The following is a 22,125-nucleotide window of genomic DNA, read 5'->3' as shown; positions in this document are numbered from 1 at the left end:
ATGACTCCTTTTTAGTGTTTTCTCACAGCTTGGATTGCTGCTGTCATATATATAAACACACACACACACAAACACACACACACACACATACATACATATATATACACATACATATCTTCATATCTACATATCTATATACATATCTACATATACACATATATATATACATACCTATCTACATCATATATACACATACATACATACATACACACACACAAATTATATATATGTGTGTATGTATGTATGTATGTGTGTGTGTGTGTGTGTGTGTGTGTGTGTATATATATATATATATATATATATATATATATATCTATATATATATATATATATATAATGTAGATAGGGGTGTGTGTGTGTTTATATATATATATATATACACATACATATACTTGTGTGTATGTTTGTATGTGTCTATATGTGTGTGTATAGCTTTGGTCACTGAGTGCAAGGGAAAAATAATAAAATATAGTCTATAAGTTATTAAACAGTAAAACATTAACGTTTTAAGAAGTACAGGTACATTGAGCACTACTGGAGTGGTTTCAGGTAAACTAAATTTTAAAGACTGTGTAACACAACAGGTAAGTAACTAACAGCAGCTAAAATGTATATGGATCATCTCTCGGTAGTAGATCCCTTTTGAAAGGCGCTACACGACGGCTGTGGTATAGAAATTACATTTTCTATGTGAGCGTTCAAATTTGTGCCTCTGGTAATGTGCCTTACCGGCATTTAAAGAAAATTAGTTTTGTGTCCTCTGCAGTGTTAAGAGAGAAAGGCTTTGGTTTGGGATAAAAGGAAAAAAGGTGTAAAGAAAGGAAAGTTGCCTTTTTCTTTTATATAGTATAGAGAGATGTGTTCACTGACGTTATGATCGCCTTTTGGGGACAGTCACGGTGGGTCTTGTGTAGACTGGTGAGACGTCCCTGCCATTAATCAGCTGTGATGGCACTGTCAGTCCTCCACTCGTGTGCGTGTCTTCATAATCCGAGGTGATGACCTCATAATCGTATACGTGCAAAAGAAAGTGTGAATCGCCTTAATATTATTTTTCCGTGGTGTAGAAAAGGGGTCCCGTGTTTGCACTTGTCTGGGCTATAGCGCAGGGGGAGGATGAAAAAAATTAAAAGTGCTCACTTTGACTTAAGGCAGAAGCGCAGTCAGCGTCTCAAAGGCCAGCACAGCTATGCGCGCGCTGGCTGCTCGACTTTTGCTGGGCAGGAGACCACAGTTTTGCAGACACGTTCATGATATCAAAAGTCTCAGCGCTCTTTGGAGGTCATTCATATATTATATATATAGCAAAATCCCCGCGCCTACAGCGGAGAAGTAGTGTGTTAAAGAAGTAATGAAAAAGAAAAGGAAACATTTTAATAATAACGTAAAATGATTGACATTGTCATGAGTGTTGCTGTCATATATATGCCTGCCTAAATAAGTCACCCTCGCTTTGCTCTTACTTTATTTACCGTTCATTTAATCATGGCTATTGGCGGAAAAATTATAAAATGGAAGGAGGATGGCTTTACCAAAACAATTATTGATGGCGAATCGATTATTCATAAAGCTTGAATTGGTGATGTTTTTCTGTGTTAACCTCATATTTTTCAGACTTCTTCTCAAACTAAGGTGGTGCGAGGGTAAAATGAATCGGGATGCGCTGATCAATGTAATCCGTGTACCAGGAAATCATGCATTGACAAAAGCTCCCTTTGCTTGTAATGCAAAGTGTGATTAAATGCATTATTTTTTAACGCGTTATGGAGCACATGCATCGAAGCTTCTCAGCTGTGCTTGTGCTAAGAAAAGGAAAGATTTTAAAAATAACGTAACATGATTGTCAATGTGACCTTTTGTAAGTAGTGCCTGGAGGATTCAGTGTGGAGAAACTCGAGAGATAGCATGTGTATTAACTTGTGGATTTTTCTGTGAGTATTTGGTGGCAGTCTGACGAAGTTGCTTCGAAAGACGGCATTAGCTGCGGAGCTCAGCTCAGACCGAAATTAGATGAATGGGAGGGGAGATGATGACGTGACTCCCCCACCCGCCTTAACTGTCAATCCCCCACAAACACAGTCTCTCGAATTTGCATAAGCACACCCCTTCACCTACAATTTTAACTTAGTTACAAAGTGATCAAAACTCTCGTTTATATCCTGCGTCCTCTCATTAAACTTGTATCCCGCATTACCTGTGGGCATGTGAAACGCCAGCAGTAGCCTGTCTATGAACTTAATTTAAAGTTTAGGTTTACACCTTGCTTTCTTTCCGAGGCAGCAACACTCATGAATATGGTAGTATATGTCACTGCCGCTTCTTATTGTTTTTCGCTGCCTTCTCAATTATATAATGCATGTTTTCTTAAGCGCTTTTTGGAGGTCTTCCTGGTTTTCTACGCACTGCGTTGACAATCAGTTCACGTGATTATGTGGGAGGCGTGATGATGTCACACGAAACTCCGCCCCCCCACGTCATTCCAGCTCAACTCCATTACAGTTAATGGAGAAAAATACCTTCCAGTTATGACCATTAGGCGTAGAATTTCGAAATGAAACCTGCCCAACTTTTGTAAGTAAGCTGTAAGGAATGAGCCTGCCAAATTTCAGCCTTCTACCTACACGGGAAGTTGGAGAATTAGTGATGAGTGAGTGAGTGAGTGAGTGAGTGAGTGAGTGAGTGAGTGAGTGAGTGAGGGCTTTGCCTTTTATTACTATAAATAATAATAGAAATGAAATGTAAATTGTGTATAAAACTGCCCTACGAACCCGCCCATAATTAATAAACTCCAATCTTCAACAACCCATCCGTCCCTGGAAAAATTTGCTTCCAGTAAAGCGGTCCTTGGTGTCAAAAAGGTTGCGGACCACTGGGCTACACTACTGGCTGGGCTGCTGAGACTGGCCACTGGGCAGAACTGACCATCACCAGTAGTAATAGCTTGCATATTTTCACGTTTTTTTTGCTATAGTTTTATGTAATTTTGTGCTAGTATTGTAATGAACAGTTAGTGCAGACTACGGCTGAAGATCTGAAGTGGACGTGAGAAGTTGGGGAGTTGTTTATTAACAGATTTTTGTGATTTTGAGTTTGTATAATTAGTGTAGGTCAATGGGCTTTTTAAATATCGGCTTATTTTACAATATTAACTTTGAAGTAAACTTAGTAAAGTAAAATTTGATTTTTGGAGGATTTGTTTTCCAACATGTATTCCTGAGTAATGAATTCAGTGAGCTTCTGTTAGATTGAAGTGGCTTCAAGTCCATGGTAAGGTACTGAAGTTGAGGTAGGCAGCCTTGGCCAGCTTTGACATACTGTATTCTTGCTTTGTATTTGAGGTCATCAGTGCTGAGTGAATGTTAAATATTTAAGTATTGCAGGACGTATATGAGAATCAAGGTTAATAGTTTAGGCATCTCACGTATTAACATGTCCAACAATTGTGAACGCTGGCCCCGGCACAGACAGACGGACAGCATATTTCTCCCAACACACTGTTTATTATATATACTATTTACAACTATAAATACGTGCACTCACGACCCCAGTGCCTTCAGCACCGATTTCCCCAAGTCCAGGCCACACAGTCCTGTGCCTCTTTTCTCCTGGCCGCCTCCAGTCCTTCCTCTCGCTCAGTCCTCTTCCACCCGACTTCCGCCTCTGACTGAAGGGAGGCGGCCCCTTATATAATGCTCCCAGATGAGCCCCAGGTGTTCCCGGCATTCCCTCCTTAGCCACGCCCCAGCGTGGCGGAAGTGTCGGCTGTCCTCCTGGCAGCTCTCCGGGCGCCACATAAAGTCTTCCCCCCAGCACTTCCTGGTGTGGCGGAAGTGCTGGGCTCCAGGGACAATTAGGCACCGGGGCGCCGCCTGCCGTTGGCCACGGGTCCCTACAGGGCTGGGCTTCAAAGCCCCCTACCCGAGGCCTCCTGCATAACCAGGATGGACGCCCCCTCTCGGTCTGGAGGAGGCCCATGCCCTCCTCTGGTCCTCCAAGGCGTCCCGGCCGGGCTCCAGCCCCGGCCAAGGACCACACGGGATAAACCGGCATCGGGGCGCCGCCTGGCGGTGGCCACGGGCCCCTACAGGGCTGGGCTTCCAAGCCCTCCACCCGTGGTCCCCAATAGAACCAGGATGGACGCCCCCTCGCGGTCTGGAGGAGGCACAAGCCCTCCTCTCGTCCTCCTGGGCGTCCCGGCCGGGGACCACACAATATAAAAGGTCCTTTGAGGTTAAAATACCTTTTGTGAACAGTTTTTTCACAATAAAGCAAAGACTCACCTTGTTAGTGTTTATTCTGCTTGTTAAGATTTGTCTTTCACTTCTCTATCAAGTAGGCACAGAATTAAATGACACTTTGTTTTACAAATAAGCATTTAAAGCGTACCTTGGGGACATGAACTTTGAGAAAACATTGATAATTTATAGTTAATATTGTAAAAACACTCAGGATTCACAATGTATGTAATTTAATTGTAATCTCTTTATTGTACATACTGTAACTTATGCAACATTTATACCGTTATAAATGTAATAAAGTTTAAAGTAGAAGATAAACATACTAGACTATGCTGAAAGTTCAAAATGGACACGGAGAAGCAGAGAAGAACAAGAGTTTTTTGAAGATGGTGACCAAAGTGTTCCTTTGTTATCAGTTAAGACTCAAGAAAACATCCTGTTGTTGTGCAACTCAGTATTTCTAATGGAAGTTGTCACGAAATTTTCATGCAAGAACTTAATATATCAAATGCTAGACAAAGACAATGGCTTAATAAAACATCACTTGCAGCAACAATTTTATTGTTTCAGTTGTCAGTTTACTTGTAAACAGGGAAATGTGATATTAGCTCTCTGCTCAAAAGTGGAATTTTTTGGTTAGTCAGTGTACCACCCACCCCTTCCTGAAAACCTCACTAAAATATTTTGGTGCAACCAAATGCTGGACACTATAGACAGAGTGGGCATTTAATGCATTTGCACTTATGGCTTGCATCCACCACACCACTGGGCAACCAGACTAGAACTTATTTTCTCTGAAGAAGGGGCCTGAGTTGCCTAAAATGCTTGCATATTGTAATCTTTTTAATTAGCCAATAAAAGGTGTCATTTTGCTTGGCTTTTCTCAGTATCTTATATAACAGTCATGCTCTTTTTGTTTAAAAGCTATTATTTCCATGAAAATCTATCATGCAGGGTTGATGGCAGAATTGGCACTCCAGCCAATGCAAAAAAACCTCACACAGTTTAGTGTGGTGCTGAGGTGTCACCCCTTGCACAGCTGCACTCAAATCCTAATCAGGGTGGTTCATTGTGTTGTAGGTGCGGCAACTCTCTGTAATCAGTGCAACTCTCCCAACCTCAAACATCTCTTATGAGTAGGAAATTATCTTACATAGTCCATCTGATCATTCACAACACTTGATCAGTGTGGCATAGTGGTTAAGGCTCTGGACTTCAAATCCTAGGGTTGTGGATTCAAATCCTGCTACTGATACTGTGTGACAATGAGCAAGTCTCTTCACCTGCTTGTGCTCTAATTGGAAAAACAAAAGAAATGTAACCAGTTGCATCTCAAAAGGTGTCAGACAAATAAGAAAACGTAACCTGATCAGAGTGAATCATACTGTCTACTTACCATCCTCGAAAGAAACAAACAAAAGGCAACTTCAATGGGATAATTTACAATTATCTGTTAAATCTCATCTTTTTACTGTAAAACATGCAAAAACACTAAAAGTACAAAGTCAGTAGGGTAGAAGGTATAATAGTAATAATAATAATAATAATAATAATATGAACAGCACACTGCACATGTGCCAGTGACACAAGCATCATTTTTGGATTCACCAGAATCACTTTCGGCGTCACTTGCCGTTTCAGTTTCACTGCCTAAAGACAGATTCACCATTTCATCACTGCTCAAGAGAGATGTTTCTTAAACACCATTATGGTTTAGAAGAAGGTGCATCTACTCTCTTGCCAGGGTAATGCGTGGACCTGACGCTTACGCAAGGCACACCTATACCATTGCTTGATTATTGCTCGACACTAATTCTTTTTTGCATTTTTAGAGCCTGAGTAATCCTCGCATTTTATGTAGGACACGTCTCTACCATTTCCCAGGTGACACAGCTTTGCAGATTTTTTACTGCCCGAGTGATGCTTGGATCTAACGCTGAGGAGATTAAACAAAAATATATATATTTCATTACTTTGACGTTGTAATACCTAGCACACTTTTGAGTTAAAATAAAGAATATTTATTCTAACAATGCACCAATTCACAATTACAGCTGCCCTGTGGTGGACTGGCGCCCTGCCTGGGGTTTGTTTCCTGCCTTAGGCCCTGTGTTGGCTGGGATTGACTCCAGCAGACCCCCGTGACCCTGTAGTTAGGATATAGCGGGTTGGATAATGGATGGATGGACAATTACAGATACAGAAATCAGCCAAAATACACAATAATTACATAATTCTTTTTCCTTTTGTGTCAGACCCAGGAATGCTTTCATTGCCACACCATGTGTTCTGGGAAGCATTTTCGAACAATAGAAAAAGTAGGGAGGTCCTCCCTCTACAGCATCCTCTAATGATACCCAAGGATCTCAACAGGGATGAATTTCTGGACTCCAACTCCCAAGTATCTCGGCAATTATCCTGACTGGGTTACCACATGAGAACCACTGCCACCTGGTGTATGGGGGGATGGAACAACTTCCGACTCTCAAATTCCTCTAGTCCGTTCAATTATATCATTCCAACTGGGCACAAAGTTTTTCCTGAGACCTCTCTCTCTAACAAGGGTTTTTTGTCCAGAGATCTGCTTCTAACTGCATGTATTTTGTTCATGGTACCATTGAGATCATAGTGCATGAAAATCTCTGGAATGCAACTGTTTCTAAAATCCTGGAACTACCATTCCTGACCATAAACAATTGTATGCTGATCAGCAGTACTTGTTGAGTGTCTTGCTTATTTTGGTCCAACAATAACTAAAACTCTTGACCATGGCTGCCTGCTATAAATATTGCATTACATATTTTTTATTATTATATTTTATATATATATATATATATATATATATATATATATATATACTGTATATATGTTTATATATTCAAGGCATTCATAGTCTGAATCACAATCTGACTGTATGGGTGGTTACCTACCAGGTAACGCTTGTGGTTTGCCAGCAAGTCGGCTAACATTGGCCACGGTGCCCTCTTTCAGTTGCGAGAAGCAGATCATAGAATGGTTGAAATAGTTTTACTGTCAAATAATACAAAGAGAACGCGACACATGTTTCGCCCTAATTCTGGGCTCGTCAGGCTGACCAACCACAAGCGTTAAATGGTAGGTAACCACCCATACAGTCAGATTGTGATTCAGACTATGAATGCCTTGAATGTAATTACCCCGATCTACATACTGTCAAATAAACGAACCACACGCTGTGGCACAATGCAAGAAGCTTCGCCTCTAGCGCTGACGTCCGAGGTTTGATTCCCGCGAGGGGGTGCAGTGAGTGTGTATGCCTGATTAGCCCAGAATTAGGGCGAAACACATGTCGTGTACTCTTTGCATTATTTGACAGTAAAACTATTTCAACCATATATATATATATATATATATATATTGTGGTTTATGGCAGGCTTGTAATCCTGGCCAATACCCCCAGGCCGCCAGGTGGAGCTCTCTCTGCAGCATGGAGGTGCCCCGAATACCAGCAGGGAATCATGGACGATGGAGTTTTCCTTTACAGCCCTGCTGGATACCACAGGGGCCAACAGAGGATGCTGCAGGGAGGCCCAGAGAGTCGTATGTGCCCTATAACCCGGAAGTATGTCTTTGGCAAAGCTACAGGGGAAATGAAGCTGAAGAAGAGGACTTTTTATCTGACCCGGAAGTGATAGGAAGTCACATGGACTGAAGGACTGGAAACACTTCTGGGTTAGGGAACATAAAAGGACGATGGGAAATCCCAAACTTCGAGCTGAGCTGGGTGGAAGGGTGGCAACACGTCTGGGAGTAGGGGAGGATTGTATTATTATGATTATTAATTATTTGTATGAGTATTGTGGAGAAGAGGGTGCTTTGTGTACTGAAAATTAATAAAAACTCAACTTATTGGACTTTTACCTGGTGTCTGGCGTATTGCCTGAGGGTTCAAGAGGATGATAGCGCCCTCTATCTGTGACTATATATATATATATATTTTCAGTATATGTATATATATATATATATATATATATATATATATATATATATATATATATATATGGTGACTGCTGAAATCCAATCACTGGTATTCCTCACCAAACATTTCACAAGGAGAACACTGATCTACTGCATTAGTGATGAAAATTTTGGGGATCCATGTTCAAAGGTAGTTCTGCTATAGCCAGGGTTCATCCCAGGCATAAGTGTATTTTCTTATTATTTAATCTTTTTGTTGCCTTCTAGAAATTATTTTGTAAATTGTTTGTGTTTTCTTTCTGATTATATTTAATTATTTTTCAATTGGCATTTTTTGTTAATTTATTACATTTTATCAATTTTCAATTATCACAGGCATACATTGAAAAAATCGTTTTGATTATTTCATGCGATTTTTATATATTTTTGGGTACTGAATTCAAAAATGGAAACCATTTTTCTCCATAACATACCGTGTATCTATAGTTAATTAAATAGAAATATTTTATTTTCCAATGATAATTTGTTTGAATATAATATCTTCTAATATTAAAATAAAATTAATGCTTAAAGCAAAACAGTTATTATATTCGATAATAAGATCAGAAGATCAGATCCCTGCTTAAAATAAAGCTTTGACAATTGATTCTTGGCTTTGGTTTTTTTTACCATATTACTCTTCTAGTCCCACCATCCAAATATCCTACTTTCTCCTTAAAGATAGTACAGCTTTTCCTTTTAGTTATGCATTCTTGATTTTTGTTTTTATCATGCTGTACCAGTTTATGAAAAATGAAAGTGCCAAGTGCTTAATTAAACACTGATCAGTTCATTTTTCCAAAGCAATATGATCTTAAATTTATAAAAAAAAGTGTTATCACACACTGCCAAAGACCAACCCAAGACCCCATGAAAGCTGGGACACCATAGTTGTTGCCCTGCTCAGCCCTGGAACTTCTGTTGCAGACTACTGTAACATTTCACCTACCAAACTTTTTCAGGCTCTGAGAGCATCTAGAGAAAACAACAGCCAGAGCACCGAGAACAACTCATTTGTCTGCTGCATTTGTGGTTATTCGCATTATGGATTCATTTTTAACTTGTGCTTGTTTAACTGTTTACAGACTTTTTATTTTATTTAAATGCAATGCTCACTTACCTTATAAGTTTGAAGGTGGTGCTGTTGAGATCTCTGGTGAAGGAAACGGCAGGGAAGCTGCACTGATGTGCGTGTGTCCAAGCAATGCAGGTGAAGTTGTGGAGCTCTATGCATCTTGTCCAAATCTATGGATAAGGAATGGCATCCCGACCCAAGGTGGCAAGCTGTGTAGCAAAAGAATAAAGTTAGCAAAGTCTTTGCTGTGACTTAAAAGGTCCAAGAGACAGATTTACATACCAGAGAGTAACTGAAGTTGGGATGTCTGTGGCTGTACACACACATGTAGGTACATGAAGCAACCTGCATGAAAGGTGCTGGGAGAGGCATCCATTGAATTTGGAGGATTGAGTCCATCATTACTGGTGTGTGCATCAGAGTCCTTTTGAGCCGCCTGAATAAGGATAGAACTGGGCCTACGTAAGTCTCTATTATCCCCTAGAGCTTGAGAAGTGGTGATAATGCAGTGAGATGGTCATTAGTTTAACCTGAATTTTTTTTTTTTTTTGGAAAAAGTCCTTGATTTCTTTGAAAAGATTACAAAAGGGAGAAGGGAAAATAACCTGAATTGTTGCTAGGTTTTCTATTAATTTAGATTTTTTTCCTATATTTAATTATTTTAATTAATGTACATGGGAACTATGAATTGATGGTGATAATTCATGGAACATCAACATTTGATAGTCTTCATATTTTTGATAACACTTTTTTTAAATAAAGAACTATGCATTTTTTACAATTTTGTCTTTGTCTTTCTCACTCATCCTAGTGTATCCTGAGTACAACTATTAGATACACTATACAGGGTGGTCCAGATCTAATCATGCAGATCCAGATCATCTGGACGACTTTGATTTATGCGGGGACGATTACAGTTCAGCACAAAGACGATTCTTCATGTTGTCAGTTTGCACACTTCCCGGTGGTCTGGGATTTTTCGGGTGATTTTCTATGTAATAAACTTAATAAGTTGTAGCGTAATGAAAATTGCATAATTAGATCTGGACCACCCTATAGTTAGACTGCTGGAAGCAGCCTCCCATCAGAGCCTAATTGTGTATTTGTATGCTTGTTCTTTTATCTCTTCATAGCACATTTGTCAGCATGAGTTGGCTTCCTGCTGGACATGACTTATAATCACCACATTACGCATTTTGTTATATTTTATCTATTTTTTTTTTTGTACATTTTTTTTTCCAAATATTACATTGTTGAGAAAAAGAGTATTGGTACTGTGGTAACGTTGCTGCCTCACAGTAAGGAGATCATGAGTTCATGCCCCAGATCCTCTCCACATAAAGAGTGTTTTGAGTAGTGAGTAAAGCACTGTTAAAATAAAAAGAATTATTATTAAACCTGTCTGTTTTACCAAGGTGCCCATAAGAAATTAAACAGCATTGTTTTTTCAGTTTAGGGTTTTTGTGTTTGGAATAATTAAGAGTTTAAAAATTACTTTGTAACAAAAAAAAATCCTTTTATGCCTGTTAATTTATTACACTACATAATAGACTACAAAAGTGACACCTAAATGTGTGGCTTGCAAAATCACACAATGATAGCTCTGTGTCAATGGGCAGAATAATTGTAAAGGGATCAAGTCTTGTTAATTGTAAATACAGAACATGAAAGATATTTTCAAATTCTGTGGTACTTGCCTCATCATTATCAAAATGAATATAAAATAAGCTGTGTGTACCCTGCTTTGAGAAAGGCTCTGTTTGCCTCCCCACTAAAGTACGATTCCCTGTCTGATGTTTTCTTAATGACCACTTTTGCTAAAAATGTTTTTGCATAAATGTTTTCTTTTATGCAAATATACTTCAAGCTGCTTATTATTCATTGAAAAGAGCCAAGCCAGGACGAAGAGACGCATAAAGTAAGAAACGTGGCTCTGGTTATCAAGGAGTTTAAGTATGATAAAATAAATGCACATTTTTATGAAGTATTGTACAAAAGACTTGAAAGGTATTAACACTTGAATATGGGAAAAGGACAAGGTGCTTTGAGAAAAAGTACAAAGATACCAGAATATTGTCATATGAACATATATACACAGAGCTGTAAATAAATATACAGTACAGTTTACCCATTTTCTGCTGCTACCTGTTCTTTCCATTTCACATATACAGGCACACAGTTTATCAGAACCAGAAGAATTAAGCACAAATGAGAAAACAATAAGAACCAGAAGGCATTTCATCAGAAGAATACACACATTGGCATTAAACACTCAATAACTGGAATAATTCAGACTCAAAAATCAAAACATAACTATTTTTGGAATATTCAGTAGAGGGGAACCAAGGTGCTTGGAAGGGAGCAATGTAGGTTTTGACTAGGCCAGAATGAAAATTTAGGCAGTAGTATTAAAGGTTGACAAATGTTCCCTTATTAATCTATATTTGTGCCTATGTCTAGACCTTGTGAAGGGAATATGTGTAGTGATTCAGGTTATAAATACCAGGTTACAGATGTTATAGGATTGATGTAGGAGCATACAGAACCCTGAACTATTTAAAGGAGAAGGAGATAGAACAAATGTTATTGGTGGTGTCACACTTAAAGTCTTCCCTGTAAAAGCACAACATAAACCTGTAAAGCCCTCCCTCAGCTCATGTATTTGGCAAGAGATAAACAAGTGATTTAGGCAGGGGCTCCTGACTTCAAGGAACCTTTTTACCAAGTATTTGCGTACAAAATTATCTATAGGAACCCTAGGGGTGATAAAGTCTTGCAACAAAATCAAAAGTGAGAAATACTGCTCTGCATTAAACAACTGGGTGTCCGCCATTGCATTGTTAAAAGTATGATGAACTCTCTGTTAGGGAGCCAAGTCACTCATCCTGGGTCCTGTGGGGGTCTTAATCCAGCCTTGGTTTTAGGAGTTTACATGTGTAATTGGAGCAGCCATTCCAAGTGCTTGTCAGGGACCACCACAATTTTAGATAGACCATTATGCATTATGCGTCATTCATTTTTCCTTTTATTTTATACTTTGTGGTCTCTCTCATTTATGATTGGTCAGTTTCGTTTAGCATGACTTTTCATAGTGTTCTGAGCTATTTATTTACATTCTTTCTTGTTTGTCATGGCGCTGGAGAGTAGCAACGTGTGGCATGTTGGTTGGACATTCAAGTAAACATTTCACTGCCCATGATGTTGGAATGGGCGTAGAAACTTCTAGGACAAAGTTTAAAAACAATAGGAGCTATTTAAGAACATTAATGTTACGTAGAATGCCCGGTGGAGGGTGGGTAGTCTTTTGGACTTGGTACCCCTACAGATTTTTTTTTTCTTGAACATCTCACCAGCTGTATTTTTTTCTGTCCTCCCTAGCTATCTCACCATAATATCAGACTTATTATAATCATCAAAGACAAATAAATAATTAAGGACTCTACAGTACTTTGTCCACAGAGGAGTAAAATAATGAAGTACAATTACTTTGTTTCTCTATTGAAGTAATTTTTCAGCTTTTTGTACTTTAATAAATTTATTTTTAAGGCAATTTTTACTTTTACCCCACTACATTTTTAGGTCAAATAGCATAATGTTTACTTCATTACATTTTCCAGCAAGTTCTCGTTAATCATTACACAAACTGAACTATTATGAATTTATAAAAGAGACCTATCAGGTGTGTTATCAACTCAGGTTATACAGTAGTTCAGTATTACCAAGAATGGCATATATCATTAAAAATGAAATCTTCTTAGTGCCTTCCACTGTTCATTTGCTACGTTGTTCCCACTCTGCCACTCACAGTTGGGACATGAAAACTGAATGTGCACTTTCCCCATGGCTGTATCTGTAAACAGCACCTAAAGGGAAATCTCTGCTTTCAAGAGTTCACCTTCATACATATTGAAGTGAGTGTCATTTTGCACTTTTTAAGCTATTTTATATGGAGATAATGATGTCCCAAAAAGCAGTGCCTTATTAATTTTATGTAAACAATATTTTACAGACACAAGTCCTATCTTGACACCACAAGTTATACATTTTGCATACAATATGCATATGATGTACACGCAAGATAATATTGAGGATTCTTATGAGCCCAGTTACTGAAACGCTAGATTGAGCCCGGCCGAAAAAGTTCTCGGTTAACTGGGGAAGACAGACTTGGGATTCCAATGAGATCTCATAGCCTGCTGACCTTCATTATTTGAGAGCTAATTAAAGGGGTGTCAGGTTTCCTTCAAGGAGAAATAAATGTTCTTGTTGTTATCTTATGAAATTTGAACTCAGGGAGTGATAATAGAACACTGTCCTGCCGACCAGAATCTACTAGAGCCACAATGACTAGAAAAAATAAAGGTGGCTAGGTGAATATTCTAGTTTTATGTGCAATGGTGAACTTTGAGTAGTGATTAATTTTGTCTTGGTAAATTATTGGATAAATACAGCACAGTTATTTTTCTGTCTTCCACTAAATCACTAAATCACAAAGTGTGTAATGCTTATTTTCTTTGAGCTGTCATTTTTATTAGATCAGGCAAAGGTATTTAATAGAATGGACCCATGTTCAGGGCATTTTTTGGTAGTACATTGACTCTCAGATATGTAATTGCCATTTTATTAAGTTGAATTATTATGATATAATATTAATGCCTGTCGGTTTAATGCTTATAGGTGTGGAAAAATGTTATTTTGTAGAATTTAAATTGTCTATATGAGTGCATTAAAAATATAAATATACATTATAAGACAAGCAACTGGAATACATCTGGTTATGCTGGAGAGTTATTAATATACTTTGAATTTAGTTGTAGTACATTCCATACTTTACACACTTGTCGAATGCAGGTAATTTAAAGATAAACTTGGGTAGCAAACTGAACAATGGAAACCAAGAATTTCGGTTAAAGATGAATAACAATTGTAATAATTTTTTTTTAAATTAATTTTATTACAATCCATACAAAGCAATCAAGTTTTTACAAAAAGAAAAATTGAGTTAAGAACAGATCGATCCCCACCCTGAGAGAGAGAGCAAGCCAAAGCGTAAATTTAAGGCTTGTAAACATACCTAAATTAATAAAAATTTTCTGTGCTTTATGAACTTATTTTAAAATATTACTGATTAGATCCTGCCATGTTTTGAAAAAAGTCTGTACGGATCCTCTAACTGAGTATTTGATTTTTCCAAATTTCAAATAATATAACACATCAGTTTCCCACTGACTTAAAAGAGGAGAGTTTGGGTTCTTCCAGTTTATCAGAATGAGTCTGCGTGCCAAAGTGTAGTGAATGCAATCACAGTTTGTTTGTCTTTCTCTACTTTACACCCCTCTGGAAGAACCCCAAACACAGCTGTTAATGGGTTAGGAGGGATTGTGAGTCCAAGGCTGTCTGAAGGTAATTAAAATTTTGTCCAGAATAATGTTAATTTGGTGCAGGCCCAGAACATGTGACCTAGTGAGGCTGGGACTTGGTTGCAACATTTGCAGGTTGGATCATGCCCTGGAAACATTTTGAGAGTTTTAGTCGAGACAGATGTGCTCGATATATAATTTTGAGTTGTATAATTTTATGCTTTGCGCAAATGGAGCGCGAGTGAATTCTCTGCATTGCTACTTTCCACTCCTTTTCTGATATATTAATTGAGAGATCTTTTCCCAGTGTCCTCTTGGATCTTTGAAAGGAGGGATTGTAAAATGATTTTATATATTGTAGAGATGGAGTCTAAGTCCTTGAGATTGAGCAATATTTTTCCAGCATGGATGAGGGTGCAAGATGAGGAAAATCTGGAAGGTTCTGTTTAACAAAGTTCCTGATTTGAAGATAGTGAAAGAAATGTGTAGCTGGAATGTTAAATTTGGAATGTAATTGTTCATAGGATGCAAAGACGTTGTCTATATAAAGATCTCTAAGCAAGTTAATTCCAAATTTTTCCAGATATTAAAACTGCATATGTTTGTGAAGGTTGAAAGAGGTGGTTCTCTTGCAGAGGTGCCACAGATAGAAGCTTCTCCGTCTTAAAATGCTTTCTACATTGGTTCCAGATTCTAAGTGAGTGGAGCACAATTGGGTTATTAGTGTATTGCCGATAACGTGTGTTTATTGGAGCACAGAGCAAGGAATACAAAGAAGTACTGCAGGATTTTACTTCTATTGCGGTCCAAGCCTGTGTATGTTCTTCTATTTGTGTCCAGGTTCTTATCGCCTGTATATTTGCTGCCCAGTAATAAAACTGGAAGTTAGGTAGAGCCATGCCACCTTCTGCCTTTTGTCTTTGTAGGGTCGCTCTTTTGATGCGTGGATGTTTTGAATTCCAAATAAATGAGGTTATTGTTGAATCTAATTGCTTAAAGAATGATTTATTAATGTATATTGGGATGTTTTGAAATAAAAAGGAGCTTAGGAAGAATATTCATCTTAACAGTGTTAATTCTTCCAGCTAGTGTGAGATGAAGGGTTGACCATCTATGCAAGTCTTGTTTAATTTTTTCCATGCAGACGTGAAATTTTGTTGATAAAGAGCTTTATGTTTACTTGTGATGTTTACCCCTAGGTATTTAAACTGTTCTGCAATGATAAAAGGTAGGGTGTCTAATCTAATATTATATGCTTGAGAATTCACTGGAAAGAGTACACTTTTATTCAGATTAATTCTGAGACCAGAGATCTTTTGAAATTCTGTGAGTGCTGCTAAGACTGCAGGCACAGAATTTTCTGGGTCCATATATACAGTACCATATCATCTGCATATAATGAGATTTTCTGTTCCAGTCCTTCTCTGCTAATCCCCTTTATCTGATCAGTATTTCGACAATGTATTGCCAGTGGTTCAATGGCAATGCAAACAGCAGCGGTGACAAGGGCATCCTTGTCTAGTGCCACGTTCTAGTTTAAAGTAGTCTGAGCAAATGTTGTTGATGCAAACTGAAGCTTCTGGGTTAGTATACAGTAATTTAATCCATGCACAAATGTTGGGCCAAACCCAAACTTCTCCAATGTAGTAAAAAGTTATTTCCATTCAATCATGTCGAATGCTTTTTCTGCATCCAATGATAATAATATTTCTGGGGTGTTTGATTTAGTTGGTGAGTATATTACATTAAACAGGCGTCGAAGATTTGAAGATAAGTGTCGGCCCCTAATAAATCCAGTTTGGTCTTGTGATATTACGAGGGAGCACTTTCTCCATCCTTCTAGCTATGATTTTAGAGAGTATTTTAACGTCGTTATTCAGAAGTGAAATTGGTCTGTATGATGCACATTGTAATAAGTCCTTATTTTGTTTTGGAAAGACAGTGATTAGTGCTTGGCGAAAGGTTTGTGGAAGAGATTGGTTATCTCTGGCTTCTGTAAATGTTGCTAATAGGAGGGGAGCTAGCTGAGCGGAGAATTTCTTGTAAAACTCTGCAGGGTAGCCATCAGGGCCTGCTGCTTTTCCACCTTGGAGTGACTTTATAGCATCTAGTAATTCTGATAATGCCAGAGGTTTATCAAGTTCCTCCACACTAAAAGCGTCTATTTGTGGTATCTGTAATGTATCCAGAAATGCATTAGATTGTGTATTGTCTTCTTTAAACTCAGTAGTATATAGGGATTTATAGTAGTCTCTGAAAGTGTGCGTTATATTTTTGTGTTCGATGATTTTATCTCCGTTCGTGTTAGTGATTACGAGATTGCGTTGCACTTCTTGCTTGTGAATTTGTTGAGCTAAAAGCTTATTAGCTTTCTCTCCATGTTCATAGTAATGATGTCTGGATTTGTAAATTAGTTGTTCAGTTTCTTTAGTTGTCAAGAGGTTTAATTCTGAATGTAGAGCCTGCCTCCTCCTATGTAGAGTCTCGCTTGGTAGTCTGGCATGTTCTTCATCTATTTTAGTAATTTCGCTTTTTATCTCTGCTACTTTCTTGGCTTCGGATTTATTTCTGTGGGAAAGATATGAGATAATCTGTCCTCTTAAGAAGGCCTTAAGAGTTTCCCAGAGTATTCCTGCAGAGATCTCGGGGATGTATTTGTCTCTAGAAAGAATTTGATTTGTTTGGATATAAATTCAGTACAATTCTCGTCAGCTAATAGAAGCGGGTTGAGGCCATCTGCGGGTGAGTGTATGGGGCTTAGTAATTTTAGCTCCAAGATCATAGGTGCATGGTCCGAAATAACAATAGCATCGTATTTGCAAGATTTAATCTTAGGCAAGAAGTTATTGTCTATAAAGAAGTAATCAATCCTTGAGTAGCAATGATGTACTGGTGAGTAGAAAGAATATGTTCTTGAATTTGGGTTTAAAAACCTCGAGGGATCTGATAAGTTGTGATCAGTTATAAACTTTGTAATTATCTTTGCGTGTTAGATGCGTTCCCCCTGTGGATGAAGTCCTGTTTAAAAGTGGATTTAGAACACAATTAAAGTCCCCAGCCATTATAACTTTATGAGTGTTCAGATTGGGAATGGATGCAAATAAATTTTGTATAAATTCCTTATCATCAACATTAGGTGCATAAACATTTATCAAAATCATTTTACAGTTAGATAAGTCTCCCATGACCATTACATATCTCCCTTCAGGATCCAATACTACATCTGATGCTACAAATGGTACTGTTCTATGTATGAGAATTCCCACACCTCTAGTTTTCTTTGTAAAACTAGAATGGAACATTTGGCCAGTCCAGTCTTTTGCAGCGGAACTGATCCTTGCTTAGTAAGTGGGTTTCCTGTAAAAATACTATTTTAGCATTTAGACCTGTTAGGTGAGAGAGTACTTTCTTTCTCTTTAATTCGTGATTCAGGCCTTTAACATTCCAGCTTACGAAGTTAACTGTCCCATCATGGAGACACTGATTCTGAGTTTTTGATGTCATTTTATAGTCTTAACTGGAAGTGAGACAGTTTAGGTCTTAATTTCCTATTTCCCCTAGAGTTGTTGCCATGCAGCTTATTATTACGTTGGTAGTTATAATTATAAAGATTGAGAGGATAGATTAGGTATAGATCAAGCCTGCTCTCTTTCTCTCCCCTTAACCCCCACCCTCCCTTTTGCCTCCCCAAGTGAGGCTAAAACCCACTTCACACAGTCCCAGTCCTCTGACATACCCAGAGACAGAGCACGTCCAAAGCAAAACAAGCCCCATGCAGCGGCTTTAGGGTTAAAAGATAGAGATATCTGTTACCAATATAGTCTTTAAAAAAAAAAAAAAAAAAATTTTGCACTTAAAATATATATATAGTCTTCAGCAATTTTAGTGCATTAAGATGATACACCCAGATAATAAACCCGGGATGGTGTTAAAATGTGTCCAAAATAAGCATAACAAGTCTTAATGCAGTAATAGCAATAACAATAAACCAAGGGTATGATATTGAACAGTCTCGTTTAGGGTAGAGATGAAATAATTAGAAAAGAAAAGAGAAAAAAAAGAGAAAAAGTAATTAAGCACAATAAAACATAAACAGATAGCCCTAGTAATACTAAGTAATAATGAGAATATATGAAAATATATGCTGATAAAAACCCGTATTTTAAAACTAATAGATCAGACAGTAGATTATTAATCCTTGCTTTATCATTAACCGCCATGACTCACTATTATGTATCAGAATAGTCCCGGGATCAGCTTTCTTAATTCTTTTTCTGCTTCTTCCTTGCTAGCGAAGACATAGAATTGACCCTGCCATTCCACTTTCAGTTTTGCCGGATACAAGAGGCTGTATTTGACGCTGGCTTGCCGTAACCGCTGTTTAATGTTGTAGAAGGCTGCGCGTTTAGTAGCTGTTGCTGGAGAGAAGTCAGGAAGATACGAATGTGGTTATTTTCATATATAATATCTTCCTTGTTTCTGAGGAGTGCCATCACCTCTAGCTTAAATGATAATGATAATGATAAGTTCAAAACGAACTATAAAAGATCTTTGGGTCTAACGGCCGCTGCTATCTCAGATTCTGCTTTAAAGTCGTCCCCGATTATTTTTAGAAAAAAGTTCAGCTGCGAATTTCACAGGGTTTGAACTTTTCCCATTCTCAGGCAGACCTTCAATTCTGACATTATACCTTCTACTCCCATCTTCCAGAACAGCCAGTCTGTCTCCGAGTTTTTGCATTCGGAGCTGACATTTACTGCTTTTTCCTCTGCACTGGCAGCTAAATTTTCGGCCATTTCAATACAATTCGTGAATGTCTCCTTGAAATCCTCCAATTGATCAGTTAGCGAGCTCAGTTTAACCGAGTTTTCCTGAATGCGCTCTTCAATTTTACCCAGCACCTGTCGAAGCTCAAGTTGCATCTCTTGACGCAGCCTTTCATTTGCCTGTTTCAACTCCTGTCTCACCTCCTGTCTCATTTTTTCGCTTGTCTTTGCCCTTGCTTTCTCATTAGCCTTCTCGCTTTTCTTTATATCTTGCATGAGCTCAGTGAGCATCACCTCCAGTTTAGACATTTCAATTGTGCTTTCTTGTACCGTAGATGAAGCAGCAGACTCTGCTGTAGCCGGTGTCGCCGGTGTCCCCGCTGCTCCCGGCTCGCGTAATTACGTAATTGAAGCCGCGGACTTCAAGGCCCTTTCCAGTTTCAGGTGATCTTCTCCGATCGGCGAGCTATCCAGATCTGCACTCACGATCGCACCTTTGCTCCCCTTTTCGCTCTCAGCCGGCGATGATGTAGCGGACCGTGGTCCCGAGGAGTCTGTACTTTCGCCCATCTGATCCAGGTCTGTCTCTGAAAGGCCGTATCTTGAACTAGGGCTTGCTGATCTTAGCTTGGGTGTAACTTTAGTTTTCGATTCTTTTGGACCCCCCTTCTTGTTGGCCATGTTTATATGTGCTTACATATACTGTAGCAGTCCCTCTCGGGTTGAATAAATACAGGATATCTCAGGATAATAAGCAAATAATATGAAAAATAACGCCGCTGATAGCGGAGCTCTACTTCAGACGTCCATCTCTCGCATCGGACGAGACCAACCTAATTAATGTAATAATTAACCTTACAAAATTCATCTTTACTTCAATGAAGTGTAATAAACCTAACCTGTGTTGATTTTTCACTCAGTTTTTATATTGTGTATCTATTCAAGTGATAAGATTGTGAGCTGTTCAATTAAGTTTAATTATGCTTATTTTTTAAATTTTATTTAATTATTTCTCTGTGTGGAGTAGGGGTGGCTCATCTACTGCTGCTGGGTATCCCAATAGGGGAGACACAGTGTAAGTCATTTCCACATTCACTAGTACCACACTTCAGGTGATCACCATGGCACTGACAGCAGTTATGCACTGAGCAAACGCATGATTGCATTTATATGATTCATTATTCTGTAGCAAAAATATTGTGTGTGTGTGTGTGTTTTTTTTTTAAATTAAAACAAATGTATTGCGTTCTCTTGGCAAAGCCTTACACCTCCTCATTATTATAACATGTACTTTTACATTTGGTGCTTGAGTACATTTGAAAGCAAGTTTGACTCAAGTATTTTTAACTGAAATTCTTCTTCCATCAGTGAAAGTAAAAATATGACTAAGTACTTCGACTTTGCAAGCATTGTTACTGTTCTTACTCTGTACTTGTGACAATATTAATCGTACAATTACTATATATTGTACAACATATGTCAACAGGGACCATCTTCAGGACGTATGCAAATGATGTAATAACACCCTTTATGCAGGTTGGTGCCGTCACTTACAGTATATCCTCTCCTATATTGCCCTCAGATCTGAAATTGTCGACTGGAGTACCTCTGACATCACTTCTGCTTTCAACTAAGGTCCACCTCTTCTGCCCGAGTCATATATGAGAATCTGCCTCACTGGAAAACCTCAGTCTGATTAACACCCATGTCTGAATAAGATGTCCCTCATCAACTATGATTTGAAAACTATTTTAATGTTTTTGTATTTTGCCTAGTCAAATCAACCAGCCATCAACCTGGTGCTCCAAATTTTGAAAGTTATTTTGTCTTTTGTTTGAAAATATACAGTACTGTATATTGTATTACCAACTTCAGGACATATGGGGAAGAAGTTCCAGATTTCTGGGTCTAAATCCTGGATCCTGTGTAGAGTTTCCCAATATGTTCATGCCCATCTGGACTTTTCTCTGGATTCTCCAACATGTATACCTTATCTTGGATTGAACCCTGCCTTACAACAATTGCTGTGAGGATAGGCTCTAGCTCCTGGTAACCGCAAGTAAATTAAATGTATTTGATATTGGGGATGGATAGAGTTTTCATTCAGTGAGATACCTGAATAACTATCACAGTTAAGCTAAAACATAGTGGCAATGCCATACTGTTATATCTTAATCCACCACTAAATATAGGAAAAGATGGTTGAACATTGTTTTTAGTAATAAGCAAGTCAATTCTCGATATTGTTGTTGTTTTAATTAATTCATCAGGTGAAAAAGTGAAATGAAGAAATGCTTAAATAAAATATTCTCAAACAATAAAATAAAATATTCTAACAAAGTTGTTACATCATCACTGCTAGATTTTTGTTTATGTGCTCTGGTTTTACATAGAAAAGGGTTAGAGGTCTCTCAGCTAACGCAGGCTCAAGGGATAATCTGAGGTGTACATTTACAATAAACCATCTGCTATAAGATAATTGAAAAGATTTTTGCATCTGCTACCCAATACATTTAGTTCTGTAAGACAATTAAAACATTAAATCAAAATGAAAGAAACATGTTTCTGTTAGCAAGCAAACTGTTCAGAAAGAAAGAAAAAACAAAGTAACTTATTAGTTCAGCATAAACTGGTTTTGCATAAGTCTAAGGAAGTTCATTAATAAGAAATAAAAAGTAACTCTAGACAAA

The 22,125-nt window shown here is 38.1% G+C and overlaps 1 protein-coding gene across 1 annotated transcript in view; it reads left to right on the top strand.

Annotated features, from left to right (window-relative positions):
* itprid1 (ITPR interacting domain containing 1) overlaps positions 1–21,655 on the top strand; it is a 151,933-nt gene extending 130,278 nt beyond the window's left edge. Inside the window, exon 16 of the mRNA XM_039753176.1 lies at positions 21,018–21,655. Within this exon, the coding sequence (XP_039609110.1) occupies positions 21,018–21,023 (6 nt within the window). The 3' untranslated portion in view covers positions 21,024–21,655. The remainder of the gene's footprint in view (positions 1–21,017) is intronic.
* The last annotated feature ends 470 nt before the right edge of the window (positions 21,656–22,125 follow it).

Source organism: Polypterus senegalus, chromosome 5, assembly GCF_016835505.1.
Source record: "Polypterus senegalus isolate Bchr_013 chromosome 5, ASM1683550v1, whole genome shotgun sequence".
Taxonomy (NCBI): domain Eukaryota; kingdom Metazoa; phylum Chordata; class Cladistia; order Polypteriformes; family Polypteridae; genus Polypterus; species Polypterus senegalus.
The sequence above is the reverse complement of the archived record's forward strand: the minus strand, read 5'-3'. Positions and strand labels throughout refer to the sequence as shown.